Source organism: Artemia franciscana, chromosome 13, assembly GCF_032884065.1.
Source record: "Artemia franciscana chromosome 13, ASM3288406v1, whole genome shotgun sequence".
Classification (NCBI taxonomy): domain Eukaryota; kingdom Metazoa; phylum Arthropoda; class Branchiopoda; order Anostraca; family Artemiidae; genus Artemia; species Artemia franciscana.
The window spans coordinates 27,152,539-27,170,132 of record NC_088875.1 but is presented as its reverse complement, the minus strand read 5'-3'; the positions used below and the strand labels follow the sequence as shown (position 1 = coordinate 27,170,132).

The 17,594-nt window shown below is 36.9% G+C and overlaps 1 protein-coding gene across 1 annotated transcript in view; it reads left to right on the top strand.

Moving 5' to 3' along the window:
- The window catches only part of LOC136034740 (kinesin-like protein KIF21A), a 146,752-nt gene that overhangs the window by 5,413 nt on the left and 123,745 nt on the right, over nucleotides 1–17,594 (top strand). Inside the window, exons 2-3 of the mRNA XM_065716114.1 lie at nucleotides 8,987–9,209; nucleotides 15,026–15,244. Of these exons, the coding sequence (XP_065572186.1) occupies nucleotides 8,987–9,209; nucleotides 15,026–15,244 (442 nt within the window). The remainder of the gene's footprint in view (nucleotides 1–8,986; nucleotides 9,210–15,025; nucleotides 15,245–17,594) is intronic.

Sequence of the window (17,594 nt, the reverse complement as noted above, 5' to 3'; positions counted from 1 at the left end):
AAATAGAGAGATGATAAAATGATTCTAAGTAGCTGATAAGTTACTGAGATAGTTTAAGTAATTGCTGTTATTTATTAGTATTTTATTCTTAAACCACTGAGGAGATACAAGGGGTGTCTGACTTGGGTAAATTCTGACATAGGGGCGTCGGACTTACCCCGTATGGGGTAAATTCTAGCCCGGGGGGTGGGGCTTACCCTCTGTACACAATTGGCTGGGTTTCGAAAATTTTGCTTAGATTTTATTGTATTCGTCATGTATTTACAATGTTAACAATACATACTATACATAATTTACAGCATACTGATTGATCAGACAAAGAAGCAAAGATAGTTCCACAACTTGCCCACCGTTACTCTTGGAATGTCTTTGGAACTGCCCAATCATGTTGCGCAGAGTGTGGAAAATTATCTGAAGGTGATAGAAATGTGGGGCATGGGGCTTACCAAACAATGGTTCCTAGACAAAGTGAAAAAATATATCAGTAAGAACAAAATCAGTACTCATTTCACAAAGAATTGACCAGGTGAAGACTGGTGGTTTGGGTTTAAGAAAAGAAGTAACATATCGCTTAAAGAATCTGAGTGACTTGAAAACCTTAAGGGCTGTGCAATAAGCAGACCCTTTCATTGTTCTATGATTTTATGACCCACTACAAAAACAGTAGAAGAGCATGACATCTCAGACAAGCGAGGTTGTTGGTACAACTTTGACGAAACATCGTTTTGTATCGATTCTGATAGCCTTAAAATCACTGATGCAAAAGGATCACCAGCAAAGTGGTGAACTGGTGGCAATGGGCGTGGTAACAGACATGTTCCTGCATGCGTTAGTGCGTCAGATGAGAAACTGTCACTGCTGGTAATCTTCTCGGGGAAAAACACTTGGAGTTCAAGAGTTCGCTATCTAAAGTGATCAAAAGTTCGCTATCTCGACTCCATCTGATACTAATTGAAATTACCTTTTTTTATGGCACTTGGTATTAACCAAGTGACCTATAGCAATCGCAAATTCTGTTGGTCCGTCTGTCTGTCTGTCTGTCCTGGTTTTGCTACTTTAGGCACTTCAAGGTAAGCTAGAACAATGAAATTTGGCAGCGTATCAGGACCCAGACCAGATTAAATTAGAAATTGTCGTTTCCCCGATTGGACCATCTGGGGGGGGGAGTATGGGGATGGCTAAATTGGAAAAATTAGAAAAAAGGAGGTATTTTTAACTTACGAACGGGTGAAATTTGATTTTGGGAAGGATATTGTGTCTCAGAGCTCTTATTTTAAATCCCGTTAAGGTAGGGTTGGGAACCTAAGTTGGGAGTTGGGGTAGGGAACCTAAAATCTTGGAAAACGCTTAGAGTGGAGGGATCGGGATGAAACTTGGTGGGAAAAATAAGCACAAGTCCTAGATACGTGATTGACATAACCTGAACGGATCCGCTCTCTTTGGGGGAGTTGGGGGGAGGGTTAATTCTGAAAAAAGAGGTATTATTAACTTATGAAGGAGCGATCAGATCTTATTGAAATTTGATGTTTCGAAGGATATAGCGTCTCAGAGCTCTTATTATAAATCCCGACTGTATCCGGTGACATTGGGGAGAGTTAGGGGAGGGAGCCTAAAATCTTGGAAAACGCTTAGAGCCGAAGGATGGGGATGAAACTTGATGGGAAAAATAATCACAAGACCTAGATACGTGATTGACATAACTGGAACGGATCCGCTCTCTTTGGGGGAGTTGAGGGGGAAGGGTTAAATCTAAAACATAAAAAATGAGGTATTTTTAACTTACGAAGAAATGATCGGATCTTTATGAAATTTATATTTAGAAGGACCTCGTAACTCACATCTCTTATTTCAAATCTCGACCGGATCCAGTGTCATTGGGCGGGGGGGGGGACCGGTAATCTTGGAAAACGCTGAAAGCGGAGAGATCAGCATGAAACTTGGTGGGAAGAATAAGCATAAGTCCAAGATAAGTGACTGACATAACCGGACCGCATCCGCTCTCTTTGGTGGATTTGGGGGTGGGGTTTTGAGTAATTAGGAAAAAGTAGAAAAATGAGGTATTTGTAACTTACCAACGGGTGATCAGATCTTAATGAAATTTAATATTTAGAAGGATCTTGTGGTTTAGAACTCTCATTTTAAATCCCGACCAGATCCAGTGACATTGGGGGGAGTTGGAGGGGGAGACCGGAAATCTTGGCAACCGGAAATCTTCTAAAACGCTTAGAGTGGAGAGATCGGGATGAAACTTGATGGGAAAAATAAGCACAAGCTATAGATACGTGATTGACATAATTGGAACGGAGCCGTTCTCTATGGGGGAGCTGCGGGTTATTAATTTGGAAAAATTGGAAAAATTGAGGTATTTTTAACTTAAGAACGAGTGAACGGATCTTAATGAAATTCCGACAAGATTTGTCGGACTTATTTCAAATACCGACTAGATTTGTTGAGATAGGGGGAAGTTGGAGAGGGAAACCAGAAGTCTTGGAAAACGCTTATAAATGTCATGGATTCGTGATTGACGTAACCGGACTGGATCCACTCTCTTTGGGGGATTTAGGGGTATAAGATTCAGTGCTTTGGCGAGTTTGGTGCTTCTGGACGGGCTAGGACGATAAAAATTGGTAGATGTGTCAGGGAATTGCACTTATTGACTTTGTAAAGTCGTTTTCCCTGGTTCGACCATCTGGGGGACTGAAGGATTCTTAAAATTTTGCTAGATCTTATGCCATATGAGCTCTTGGCTCTTCCGACCTCGTCACAAGTGCTATATGAACTCTTAGCTCTTGTTTTGGTAAGAATCCCTTTTTTCGACTAAAAATACGAAAATACTTATTTTCTCTGATATCAATTGAAATTACAATTTGTCCCTATTAATTGCAGTATGATGTTATCTTTTTCGCACTTGTAGTAAAAATTTGAAAAAATGCCATTCTCAGATACTTCTTCTATGTACAGGGGTAAGACCAATACCGTCGGAATTACCCTATGGTAAGAAGAAAACCAAAGATGAAATTTGACATCTAGAAGGACTTCGTTTCTCAGAGCTATTATTCTAAATCCTGACCGGATCCGGTGACATTGGAGGGAGTTGGAGAGGAAAATCGTAAATCTTGGAAAACGCTTAGAGTGGAGAGATCGTAATGAAACTTAGTGGAAAGAAGCTCTTGGCTCTTCTGACCTCGTCACAAGTGCCATATGAGCTCTTGGTTCTTGTTAAGTTGATAAACTTTTCTTTTTTTTTGCCACCATCCCCAAACAGGTATTCACGAATGATAAAGAGAAATTGCAGTCTCAGCTTATTGATATTCAAATAACTGCAAAAAGAGTATAAAATTAACGCAACTTTTGAATATACATACTGCAATACATTCATTAAAGCAAATGAATATCTGCGTTTGCCTTTGCCATCCATCTCCCACCGTTGTTTAAAACAGCTGAAAAACGGTCTAAAACAAATCTATGAAAAGCAGGAAGGTAAAAAAAAAGGTAAAGGATACGACATTAGACTTTACAGTCCGTACCGGCGGTGCTGATCTCCGTTTCTTTGCCCTTCAGCCAGGCAGTGCAATGGGGGGTTGGGGGCCAGCCATCCTGTGCTTCCGCACACCCTTCCTGTTTACCTTCCCCAGATTTCTCCAGGTACCCATTTAGAGCTGGGTCGACTCTGGCTAAGCTTACAGAGTCACGCCACTGACCCCCGTCCCAAACTGAAGAATTGGGTACACTGGGATTCGAACCCGCGTCCTCTCAGACAAGGGATCCCGAATCCAGCGCACCAACCCACTCGGCCAGGACGGCTCAAAAAGCAGGAAGATTTTTGAAAAGGAAAAAGAAAAGGAAAAGAAAAAGGAAGAAAAGGAAAATCAGGAAGAACAGACTCTAAAAGACTGACGAGAAGCAAAACAAATTTCATCATTCGTTCTAATATTATATTTTCTGTATTATGAATTAAATAATTAAATTAACGAACTCAAAGAACCTGTCATTCCGCCAAAATTGTAAAAATCGAGGTTGAAAAGCGACGAAAAATAAGGGCTTAAACGGAAAGGCAAATGGCCTTTTGCTCTTAGAAATGAACAAGAAAGCCTATACGCGGAAGAGATAAAGTGCGAGATAAACGGTAATTCTTGAGTTTATAACTGACAAACTAAGACTGAAAATAAGACCAAACACATAAGACTGGGGAAAGAGATTTACTTCAAGCTATCTATTGCCTTCAGTTCTACAGATTAACTGCAGACAAAGTTAAAATTTTGTCATATTTCATTCAATTTTTAGTAACCATAATTTTTTTAGACCATTTGAACGTACTGGATCAGCTGGATCCATATAGTTTTAGTTCCTATCCTGTTCCTATCATATCGGTGCTAGCCAACACTTGTTGTCAGTTTATGAATTGAAATAATTACAAACATTGAAGGTGTTTAAATTACTAAAAACAGAAAATAAATGCATCCACTGTGAATGAATAGTGGGCAACTTTCATACATGTTACAACAAATTCAAATCGCACTGTCTCGCTGCCTGAAACGTGGCCGAGTTCTTTCCTCCCAGATAAGATCCCTAAAAGACCACAGACAGCAGCCATCTAAAAAAAAGAATTACCACAAAATAACACTTTCCAGGGATTTAGTTTTCTGGAGATTTTTGGTAATTTCGGTATCTTCTTTTTTTGTCGGGAGATGGATTAGAAATTCGGTAAGCGGGTTACAAATGGGTGTTTCAAATTCGCCTGGTCAGTCTCTTCAGTGTTAAGAATATAATTAGACTAACCATAAGCAAAAAAAGAAAAAAAAAAAAACAATCTTAATGTTAGGTTAAACAAAAGTAAAGTATACCAGTTAAAAAAATTAAAGTAAAATATTTCCTAAAAAGAAATTTTTCAATGGACAATTAAAAAAAATCTATATTAAAACCTAGGACAAGCGAAAATAGAATGTTATAATCAAGATTGAACAAAAAATATTTTCGATAAATAAATGAAACGCAAAATGAACAGAAATTAAAATAAATAGTCGCATCAAACATAAAGGTAATAAATATTGCTATGAATAAATAAACGAGTCCTAAAACGAATACAAATTAAAAGGAATAATCAAACCAAACTTAAATCAAACATAAATTAGCACAAACAGGAGTAGTTCTACTGCCTTATAAACTTTCCAAACGACATAGGATCATTTTGTTTCACTGAATATATCATATATTTGAAACATTGCCTCTTTTATAATTATAACTTTGAAAATCTAAACTTACTGAGATGTACAAGAATTAATATAACTGTATTATAAACAGGCAGTCTAGTTTTATTAGTTCTTTCCTGTCGTTTTGGTTATTCAGGTGACCATATTTTATTTTTGTCGAATGTTTTGATAAATAAAACCCACATTGCTCAAAATAGGTATTGGTTCAATAAAACGTAAATGACGCTGATGCCATAAATGATAGTCAGGGTTTAGATAGGAGGAAAGTAGCACTACTCTTATCAGTACTGTATTGTAATATTATTTTGTTTTTGCTGGTACTGTAAAAAGTGAGAAAACATACTGCTTGAAGTACAAGTCGTTTCAGTAAAGCACAAATGAGGTAGGTAGTGGCAGATGAGGAAGGTATCACTACCCTTATTTGTGATAATGTGGCTTAATTTCTGGTAAACAAGTGACATAATTAGCGGAGGAATCTGCAATGGTCTCCTGTTTTGGGATCTTTCTGCTGTCTCAAAATGCGCATAATGTTTAAACGGTATTTTTTTTTGGGGGGGGGATTGAGCATAGTGACTTACCAAATTTTTATTTCCGATTTGCCATAATCGATTGTAGTAGCAGCTCATTTGCTTAAAAAATGTTACTTTTCCATTATGTAGATATGGACAAGTTAATTTTCCGAGTTAGTTGACTTGATAACAGAAACAGCAGGATATGTTGTACATTTTGGTTGCATTGCATCAACGATCTGACGACCAAAATTGCTCTTAATCATTTTTCTATTCCTGTTCTTTAGCAGGCTATGAAGTGTTGTTGATTTAAGACAGCATGTCTTCTATTAAATGCAAGTAAAGAGCAACATTAAGATTCAAAATAGACGATATTAATTTGAACATCTAGGGGGCTGTCTCCTCTCTCCCCTCAACCCTCGCTCTCACTCGTATCATTCAAATGTTTGTCTTTAACTAACCAAAAATATGCCACACTTTAACAAACGCCCAACGGAAAATTACAATCCTTTTATTTATTTCCTAAAAATAGAAGTATTTAAAGCTTTCAATGAAAATAAAAGAAATTTGTTGTTTTGCATAAATAGCTAGCCGTCAATGGAAGATTCTGAGTGGGTTCAGAATTTTCACAGCCCTTCTCACGGTAATTCTTGCTCGTTTTAGCAGGTTTTGCTTGGGTTTAGATCTTTTTCTATTATCGTTTTATGTAAGTCTTCTTCTATGAACCAGTTGTTTGGAAACTAAACGATCATTTGATCTACAATCGTGATCTTTACTATTGTATGTAAATATATTTCTTTTATTAACCCCCATAGTGATCTTCCCAAAGCCTTTAGATGCAGGCTTTGTTCCTCTGACCAATCCAGTGGTTATTTTTGTTTCTCAAATCATATCAAGTTCCTTTCACTTCCTCTAGATCAAGTTCACTCAGTTTGCACCTTTAAATAATAATGAAGTTGTTAACGGCAGTAGGTTGTTCCACAACTTGGTTTTTGTGTTCCGGCATTCTTTGATTGATAAGATAATTTTTTAAATGGTTGAATAACCTTGTTTTCTCCTCTATTTTCTCTTCTTCTTCTTCTGTTACTTCTTTTCTTCAGTGATTGCGATGACTTAGTGAAGAAAAAAGTGGGCTCTATGTATTATTATTATTATTAATTTTTCTTTCACCAAGGCACTTCGTATAGAAGGAGTTTTTGTAGAAACTTCAGAGGGGATTCAAACGATTGGAAACTGAAAGAACTATTGCCCTTTCAAGAGTCAATAGTGATTGGAGGGCAAGCAGCCCCCCTTTGTCATCCCTTTCTACTCCGATCAATGTAATCAAATAGCTATTGAGTTCTGAAAACAAATACATTTTCATATTTTCTGAGCGTTTTCTCTTTTACAACTTTAATAAATCCTAGATGTTCAAGACTTTAGAAATGAATGTCAATATATATGAAACTCTCAATTCACATTCATTTGTTCTTTACGGTAATAATATGAAAAAAAAACTTCGTTTTCTTAAAGAGTTAAAGAGGCTGCGTCCCAAAGTCGAACCTTAAAACGTGCGGGAATTAGGAGAGGCAGTTGGGGGGCTGCCGCCCCCCAAACCCCCCGCTTTTAAAGACTCTTGTACAGGTTTTTTGTTGTGGGGGGTCCACTCCATTTACATTTTAACATAATTATTGAAACTGTTTCCCAGACACAACAAAAAACCTGTACAAAAGAGTTTTTAAAAGCGGGGGGTTTGGGGGGCGGCAGCCCCCCAACTGCCTCCGCTAATTCCTGTACGTTTTAAGGTTCGACTTTGGGACGCAGCCTCTTTAACTCTTTAAGAAAACGAAGTTTTTTTCATATTATTTCTGTACGTTTTTCTACAATCCATGGTGGATGTAATTTAATAATAATTTTTTTTGTGAAAAAAAACTGCCCGATAAGGGACTTGAACCCTTGACCCGAGGATTAAAAGTCCCACGCTCTACCGACTGAGCTAACCACCTGCATGTGTGTAAATATAACTTTTAAATAACTTTTAAAAATTTCAAATTAACATGGGCTCTTATGGAGAAATGGGTTAATTAAGTGGCTAATGCGTGGTTTCTGGAAAACAGGGAAGGAGTTATCGGATTGAGCTGAAATTTCGCGGATAAGCTCCTGGGCCGTAGGGGACCTTAACTTGTGAATTTCAGCCCTGTGAGTTAAAGGGGGGTGGGGTGGGGTTGGGGGGTCGAAATTTTCGGGGGGTGAAGATTTTCCTACGAAACTTTCAAGGGCACTTACTCGGAGAATTCTGCATCGAATGAGTCTTCGTACACCCAGATCCGATGTCGGCTGTGACCTGTAGGTGTCGAGAAAAAAAAAGAATATGAAAATTAAGCGGTTATGCGTGGTTTCTGGAAAACAGGGAAGGAATTATCGGATCGAGCTGAAATTTTGCGGATAAGCTCCTGGGCCCTAGGGGACCTTAACTCGTGAATTTCAGCCCGATCGGACAACGTTAAAGGGGGGCTGGGGTTGGTGGGTCGAAACTTTCGGCCAGATTTTCCCCATGAAGGAAAAGTCGGAGGGGGATGAAATTTGGCAGGTTTCTTAGTTGGAGCTCGGGCTACGAAATGCATCCCTCCCCATCCCTCTGCGACCACTGGAACCGAAGATCGCTTAACATTGTCGTGGTTCGCCTCTTTATAGAGGCACGAGTGTGCCTCCTTGATCTTGACTATTATGGTTATTTTTTTTTTACTTTTTTATGTTATGAAGAACAAAACATGTAGCTTGAAATAAAATTGTTTTCAGTAAAGTCCAAATTACGTTCTGGTCTTCAGAAAGCACAGGGGCGTTATCCCTACTCCTTTGTTGGTGGCTTCTGCTCGTTTTGATTTTGAATCGTTTATCTGCTCGTTTTGATTTTGAATCGCTTGTAAATTCTGTTTTTTTCCCATTTGTTTGTTTGTTGTGATTTGTGGTCATTTTTACTCACAGAATTCTTTGACTTTAGTTTGGCTCATTTTTGGTTTAATGTAGCACTTTACTTTTCTTTGAAAGCCTCTTTTGAGGATTTTTTTTAAAATTTAATATCATAAATAAATAAGCGCTTTTTTTTATGTTTAAACTTAAACCGGAGTTTAATTTTTTTTTTTATTTATAGGATTAGTAGCTGACAAACAAAATTTATTTTGTACTAAATGCTTCAACATTAAAACAATAAAAAATGGACTTGACCAATTTGAATTACCAATGGCTTGTTTATTTTTCTGTTTCCTCTAATGATTTTTTTTTTATTAGAATACGTCCTTTGCTATGTCGAGAGGTAGCAGAGAGGTCCCAGACATGTGTGAGCGTTACACCGGGAGAGCCCCAGATATGGATGGGATCTGATAAAACATTTACATTCGACTATGTTTTTGATCTGGATTCGTCACAAGAGATAGTGTATGAAACTGCAGTGGCTCAGTTGATTGAAGAGAGTTTTCAAGGCTTCAATGTTACTGTGCTTGCCTATGGCCAGGTAAGATACAGCTTTTAAACCTGAAAGGGTGTTGAAACTTAGACTGAACATATTATTTTAACTGTCTGAATGTGGCTTTGAACGTAACAAAATAAGGGAACTTTTAAAGACTCTGTGTGTTTTTTTTCCTGAAGAATATAAATTTTTCCTTAATTTGCAGTGATGGTACGTAGTGCACTTTTCATTTTCTATGGGCATGAGAGTATTTAGGTTGTTGATCTGTTTTCATTTACTCGGGGGTCTTGTTCGTTTCGTTGAAGTAACTGGAACAGAGAAAAATTGATTTTTCTATAAAGATGTCCAACCTAAAACCAACAGGAATAACTAGACCTATGAATGAAGAAGTGGTGTTTAAAACCTGTTGGTTTTTGAAAGCATGAAATTAGAACAGGAGAGCAACTGAAAAAAGATTATAGAGAAGGAGATATTAGGACCTTTTGGCGTATAGTTAAAAATTCTACAGGAGGAACAGAGGTTTGTGATGGTATTCAAGCAGTATATTCTTGGCCCACATATTTAGAGGAGAGAGAAAACGAAGTGATTAGGGACCAAGGAGGAACTAGTTTAAGTGTAGATCTGGTATCTGCCTTACGTGATGTAGTTGATAGGCCAATGCAAGAATGTGATTATGATTTGGTTGCTACCATCCAAGTAAGTGATATCCAGTAAGTCCAGGTATAGATGGAATATCAACCGCACTTTGGAAGTGGGGGTGGGTGTGGCTGCTGCCTGTTATAGCAGGGATGTTTTCCAGTATATTGAATATTGCAGAATGGCCCTTGTCTTGGGCTACGTCTGTTCTATTGCCGTTATTTAAAAAGGGGGATAGATTAGACCATGGGAATTATAGAGGTATAAGCCTAAGTAATGCGCTTAGTAAGGTTTTTGCTAAGATATTATGTTGTAGGATAGATAATTGGATATACCAAAATAGAATTTTATCAGATTCACAGACAGGGTTCAGAAAAGGCTATAGTCCTATAGATCAGATTTTTATTTTATTGGGGGTGATTAGGAAACAGGTTTGGAGAAAAGAGGGCAGGCTATTTGTTGCATTTTTGGATTTAAAAGGGGCGTTTGATGGGGTGGATAGAAGTTTAATGATAGAGTCGTTGTTAGTACTAGGGCTACCAACCGCATTTGTTAAGATTATAGCATCTACGTATAATATAGTTAAGATTGTAGTACAAGTAGGCAAGGATTTCTCTAGGATTATTTGGAGTAGACTTGGTGTTACGCAGGGATGTTCAATTTCCCCAAGGCTATTTTCATTGTATATTAATGATTTTGAAGAATATTTGATAGGCAGAGGCGCTCCAAAAATTAAGCTTTCAAGTGCAAGCGTTATGGCATTATTTTTTTGCGGATGACATAGCATTAGTAGCGGAAAGTAAAGAACATTTACAACAACTGCTAAATCTAGCATCTTCTTATTTTAGGAATAAGAAACTAGTGTTAAACATAAAGAAGTCGGTGGTAATGGTTTTTAGGAAAAGTGGAGAACAGATAGATTCGCAGTGTCAGTTTACGTATGAAGGTAGGACACTAGACTACGTAGATAAATTTCAGTACTTAGGTTGTAGGCTTTCGTCAGATGGAAAATGGAAGAAACATCTCAAGATAGTAGAAAGTAAGGGAAATAGACTACTAGGATTGTTAAGTAAAAGTAGTATCAAGGAAATTAGGGATGTAGGACTGCTAACGTATGTTTTTAATGCTAGGATTAGATCGGCTTTGCATTACGGGGCGGAGCTTTGGGGGTTTGATAAGGGGTTGAATTTAGAGAGAATGCAGCTCAGGTTTTTTGAGCGTATGTTAGGCATTGATAATAAGTTTAATGGGTTAGTACTAAGTGGGGATATAGGAATAAAGTGTACGAGACAGAGTAGGTTAATTAGTATGGTTAAATATTGGGAAAGGGTATCATCGATAGAAGATAATCGGCTAGTTAAACAAGCATTTTTAATGATGCTTCAAGATAGGAGGAAGGATTCGTGGCCAAATCAGGTGAAGAATATATTAGATCGTGTAGGGCTAGGAAATTGCTGGAATTCGGGAAAGGGGATAGGAGGGATGGTAGGGACTGTACCTAGGTTAGTTGCTGGTAGGCTAGAATCTCAGGAAGTTCAGGTTTGGCAAGCTGAGAAGGACACCTCGCCGTCCCTTGGGACATGTACGGTGGTCAAGGAGAACTGTGGCGAAGAAATTTATTTAAAAATTGGATTGGCTCCGGGTTATTTGAAATGGGTAATGTATGTGAGGGGAAATTTTATGCCTCTTGGAGAACGTAGGAAATATTTAGGGAGAAATAGATTGAGGAATGGTCTTTAAAGTTGCCCTATGTGTGGAGAGATGGATGAATCTTTGCAGCATTTTTTAGGGGATTGTAGGGAGTTGAGGGATTCGCGCTTGGAAATATTTGGTAAAGAGGTTGGGGGGAGAGATTGGATTTCGGAAATTTTGAGAAGTACGTGTTACTTGACTATAAATAATATTGGAAAGTTCGTCCGGGTAGGTATGAGGTATCGTGACGTTTTCTTAAATAATTAGTTTAATGTCTTTTCAGTCTATGTTTGTTGCTGTATTTTTTACACTTGTTTTGTGTATGTCACCATAGCCCAATTGGGCTTTTCGTGTGAATAAATCTATTTATCTATGCTTAAATCATTAACATAATCTAAGTCCAGGAGAGTTTTTTCTCTCCATTTGATTCTGTGGTCTCCATTTGCCTTTCCTGTGCTCCTTAAGACGAAGTCCATCAAAATGATTCCATATAAAGGGGGATAGAAGAGAACCCCGCTTGACTCCTGATTTAATACAAAACCAGTTACTAACCTCATTTCCTACCTTAACCGCAGCAGTATTATTCTCGTACATAGCACAAATCACTTTAATGTATTTGTCTGGTATACCATATAAGAATAAGACCTTTGCTGAAGCTCTTCTATCAACAGAATCGAACACTTGCTCATAATCTATAAAAGTGAGGACCAAAGGTGTTTGATCACGAAGGGACTTCTCAATTATTAATATAAGAGTGAAAACTTTGTCGACACATCCTCTACCTTTTCTAAAACCGTACTGTTCTTCTCTTAAAATTTTGCCTACAGGATCTCTCAGTCTAAAAAGTATTTTATTACTAAATAATTTACTACCTACAGAGACCAGACTAATGCCTCGATAACGACACTCACTTTTGTCACCTTTCTTATACAGTGGTTTAATTAAGTTTTTTCTAAAATCATATTCATAATCTTCAGTAGCTTATTTCTAACCTCAGACCCACCATATTTAAGGAACTCATTTATCAAACTATCAGCACCTAGAGCCTTATTATTTTTAATCTTTTTAGTAATTTTTAGTACTGGAATAGTCATGCATACACGTTTTTTCCCCGGGGGTGATCCAATGAAACCAGCAGTCGTAGATTGTCAGAAAAGAGACATATTTCTGGAGAGACAAACTGTCCCGCCTTCTTAAAACTAGATAATGAAAATTCTCTAATCACAAGGCCCCTCCCACTTTCGCCATGAAAATTCACAAGAAAAAGTCATTTTTCAATGGAAATGCCCCAAAAAAGGTATTTTTCAAGATCTAGAGTCCAAATGCCCCACTGAGTACCCCCCCCCAAATTTACACCACTATTTCAGAAGGTGTGTGTACCTCTAATAGCAAATACTATAAGAAGGATAAAATAACCATCTATAGCCATGGATTGTTATTTTTTTTCAAAATAGTTTTTTTTTTTTTTTACGTTTGTTTGACCTGTATAAATGCCCAGTAACTTGCTAGCCAGTCGGAAACGAAGCAACTTGGGTCCATTGTGTGTGTCGTAAATCAATAGCCCACTAAATTTTCCCCTATAGCTTTTGTTTTCGTTGAGGTTCCCTTGTCTCTGTCCGTATCTCCTAAAAGTCTAGGCCAATGTTAGAAAATGAAATTTGTTGCCCAAGTTTCAGGTATCACATATCAATACAGCTAATCTTCAGCAATTTTTTTTTTCGTTGAGGTCTCTGTCCCTGTCTAAATTCACTGTAAGTTACATGCCTATCAGAGATGAACGCAATTTTTGACCACGTTTCCACCATCACGAACCAATACAACCAAATTAATTTGAATTTCCTTTCTGCATAGGGGTCTACATGTTTAAAAAAAGGGAAAAAAAAAACTTATGAATGTCATTGTCAAGCCGGTAACAGAGACAAAATTTAAGACCCTTTTTTTCGTGTCCTGAATTTTTCAGTCTTTCGGTTTCTAATAATATGAACATGGGTTTGTTTGTCACAGTGTCTATGCTCAGTAATTTTGCTAGCTGATCGGCGAAGAAAAGAACATATGGAACCTTTTCGGGCGTCATGAACCGATACAGGAGAAATCAGTTTTAAGCTTGTTTTCTCCATAGGGGTCCACATGAGTTTTTATGCCAATTGGAGAAAACTATGAGGCTTTTGCGTGTCCCGAGTCTTTTAATCTGTTCGTCCGCAACGATTAAAAACATTCAAAGTCAAGTAACTGGGGTGAAAAAAAACAAAACAAACAAAAACAACTTTGGTGTTCGAAAAAAAAAAACTTTTTGGGCATTTTAAAGCGAAAGAAATTATTGAAATTTTTTCTCTGTGCATGATGGTCCCAAATAGTTTATGGATGTCAGTTTCAAGCTTTTAAGGGGATATAGTCTGTCCATTCTTGGAAGTACCTATATTTAGGGGTCAATATCTTTTCGCATTCCTTTCCCTAAGCATAAAATTTAAACGCTCACTGAAGGTTTCGAGTTGATCTCCCAACGTTTCCCGGGAAATTTCGGATTCGCTCTACTGTCTTTTGATTTACCTCACTACTTTATGACAGATGTTCAACAAACCTTCTAAGGAAACGTTCACCTTCCTTAGCTATTTTGTGCCTTGTGTTTTTGGCTTGAGTTTTCCCGATTTTTCATTTATGTTTTTTTAATTAGGTGCCCACTACTCCAAAAAGAACTGCACAAGTATATTTTGAAGTTTTTTTTTTATCAAAAATTTAATTCCTAGTTCTTCCAGACTTTATGGAATCCAGATATCTAATCAGTTCAAATATTCATATTCCATTTTCACTGTCTTTGGCACTTTAAAACATTGAATCTGTTTTGGTCTACGTTTCCTGAAAGAGAATACAGATACTGCATACAACAAGGAAGATCAAACAGACAATCTTTAATATTTTCTGTTCTTATTTTGGAAGAAAAACGAAATAGAAAGAAGAAGTGCATACACAAACAGATAACATTAAAAAAGATCTGGTTAAACAGAAACAGTGAAAGCACTTAGTCTTAGTAGTATCAGGCAGCTTAAAAGGTGTAATAACTAATTCAGCCTAAAAATATCATCATCATCTTCATTATTTATTTTATACTAGATTTAACAAAAACAAAAACAGGCGGAAAAAAATGGGTCGCCAGAAGCAAGGTTGTAGAGGGAATTTTTTCTTCTTTTTTTGGCTGAAATGTATTTGGAGTTTTTTTTTTTAGACCATTTTCGTTTCTCTTAGCATAAATGCCCTGGTTGCAAAAATGAGCCTTGAAGAAATAATGATTAAATTTAAAACTTGTAATAGGTAAGCTAAAAAGGAAAACAAGAAGAAAGATAAAACAGGCTATAAAACTCACACTGCTCTTCCCCCGCACCTTTCACAACTGGGTCCGCCACTGACTATGTGGAGGAATATTTCAGAAATAATAACGCTGAATACTATCCCCTATTCCGCTTGAAGCTATAAGGACCAGTGTAGAATCTGCTGCTGAAATTTCTATTTATGCTTATAGTATACTTTGTTTCTTACAGACTGGATCTGGCAAGACATATACAATGGGAACGGGATTCGAGGATGAGTCACCATATCACTTACCTGGGATAATAACACGTGCCATTAGATCAATTTTCGATCAGGCCAACGCTAAAAAAGAAGATGGTGTTACATTTGAATTTGACTGCCAATTTTTAGAGCTTTATAATGAAGAAATCGTGGACCTTCTAGCCAAAAAAGATGCATTTGCTTCTCTTGTAAGTTTTTTTCTTTTGTTACCAAGGCATTATTATGTATCTTTTCATTTACGCCTTACTCCACATTTTCTCCTTTATTCTCAGTAAAAACTGTCGTTTGTTGCTCCGATTATTGTCACAGTTTATACAAATGCTCTTCAGGTTTCTAAACATATTTCTTGACACCTTTGTCATAATCTGTGAGCAAGGTGGGTAAACAGGGATATTGTATATCCTGCTAAATTTTTGATTTGACAGGGAAGCACACTGAAATAATAAAGTTACAAAAGTAGAAGGTGTTACTGCTTAACTTAGGAATACATGGGTGAACAAAAGACCATTTAGGATTTTAGAAAAGACAGTGATGAATTTAGTAGAATACTGCACAGAAACAGGCACTAAAAACAGAGGAAGATGCGTTAGATGTCTTTCAGAAGAATTGTTTAATTTTAATTCCATGCTAACTTGTTTCTTGCACTTAGGCGAAACTTTGGATTTTATACAATGACTGTAGAGTATGATTAAATATAAAAAACAAGTTTTTTTTTACTGAAAGTAAGGAGCGACATTAAAACTTAAAACGAACAGAAATTACTTTGTATATGAAAGGGGCTGCTTCCTCATAAACGCCCCGCTCTTTATGCTAAAGTTTGACTCTTTCTCTCAACTTTTCTTTTTAAAACAGTAAAAAAAATATTTGGTTGGTTACTTACCGATTTTTTGGTTACTTTAAAAGGCAACTAGAATTTTTGATTTTTTACCAATGTTTTTATTAGTAAAAGATATACATAACTTATACATTAGCTTACGTAACGAACTTCTGTATTTTCATGTTTTTATTACATATATGAGGGGATTCACCCTCTCATCAGTACCTCGCTCTTTACACAAAAGCTTAAATTTTGTCCCAATTCATTAAGAATGACCCCTGAATCACAAAAGCCGTAGAATAAATAGTTGAAATTACTAAAAATACTTTAGCGTAAAAAAAGAAGTATTAGGAGGAGGTGAGCCCCTTATATGCGTAATAATTTCTGTTCGTTTTAAGTTTTAATGCTGCTCCTTACTTCCAGTATAAAAAACTTTTTATATTTATTTTTTTCGTTGTTTTTTTTTTAAATAGTGCTAGAAAATCCTGCGCTCCCTTCATGGAAATTTTTTCGCCCCATGACAAATTCCTCGATGGAAATTTCCCCCAACATATCCCCCTCTTCTGAACCCCTCCCCCAACCCAAAAATCCCCCTGAAAATGTCTGTACGCTTCCCAATAACCATTGCTATATGTAAGCACTGGTCAAAGTTTGTAACTTGTAACCCCTCCCACGGGGCCTGGGGGGAGTAAGTCGTCCCCAAAGACATAGTTATAAGGGTTTTCGACTACGTTGAATAAAATGGCTATCAGAATTTTGATCCGTTGACTTTGGGAAAATAATTAGCGTGGGAGGGGGCTTAGGTGCCCTCAAATTTTTTGGTCACTTAAAAATGTCACTAGAACTTTTCATTTCTGTTAGAATGAGCCTTCTCGCAACATTCTAGGAACACTGGGTCGATACGATCAAAAAAAAAACAACGACAAAAAAAAAAAAAAAAAAAAAACAACGACAAATAAACACGCATACGTGATCTGCCTTCTGGCAAAAAATTCAAAATTCCACATTTTTTGTAGATAGGAGCTTAAAACTTCTACAAGAGGATTCTCTGATACGTTGAATCTGATGGCGTGATTTTTTTTAAGATTCTATGACTTTTAGGGGGTGTTTCCCCCTATTTTCAAAATAAGGCAATTTTTTTTTAGGCTCGTAACTTTTGATGGGTAAGAATAAACTTGATAAAATTTATATATTTAAAATCAGTATTAAAATACGATTCTTTTGAATCAGCTATTGGTGTCAAAATTCCATTTTTTAGAGTTTTGATTACTATTGAGTTGGGTCGCTCCTTACTATAGTTCGTGTTTGTTTGGCCACGAACAGCTTGTTTTCTGTTTGATAAGACATTGAATCGTTTTTGACCGTTCAACGTAATCAACTGAAATGTTTTGCTTTTAGTAAAACGCAAAAAAGATTTTATCGCTACTAGTGGATAGCCAAAGGGGGGGGGGGAGCAGCTTTGTTATTGCTTAGGATTTTTTTTTCTCCCTCGGATTTGACATAGTTCTCAAATGTTTATTTGAGAAGCTAGCTTTTTTTATTTACAAAGCTTCGTAGTGAGATGCCAAATTCTTCTTTTGTGTACTACTTATCAATAGGCTTGGACATGTCACTGGATTGACATAGACCCCAGAATATTTCTACATAATAATCCGCAAGAGAGATAATCTGTAAGAGAAAGGCTACAATGGAATGCAGTTATAAAAATTACTTTCAATCTT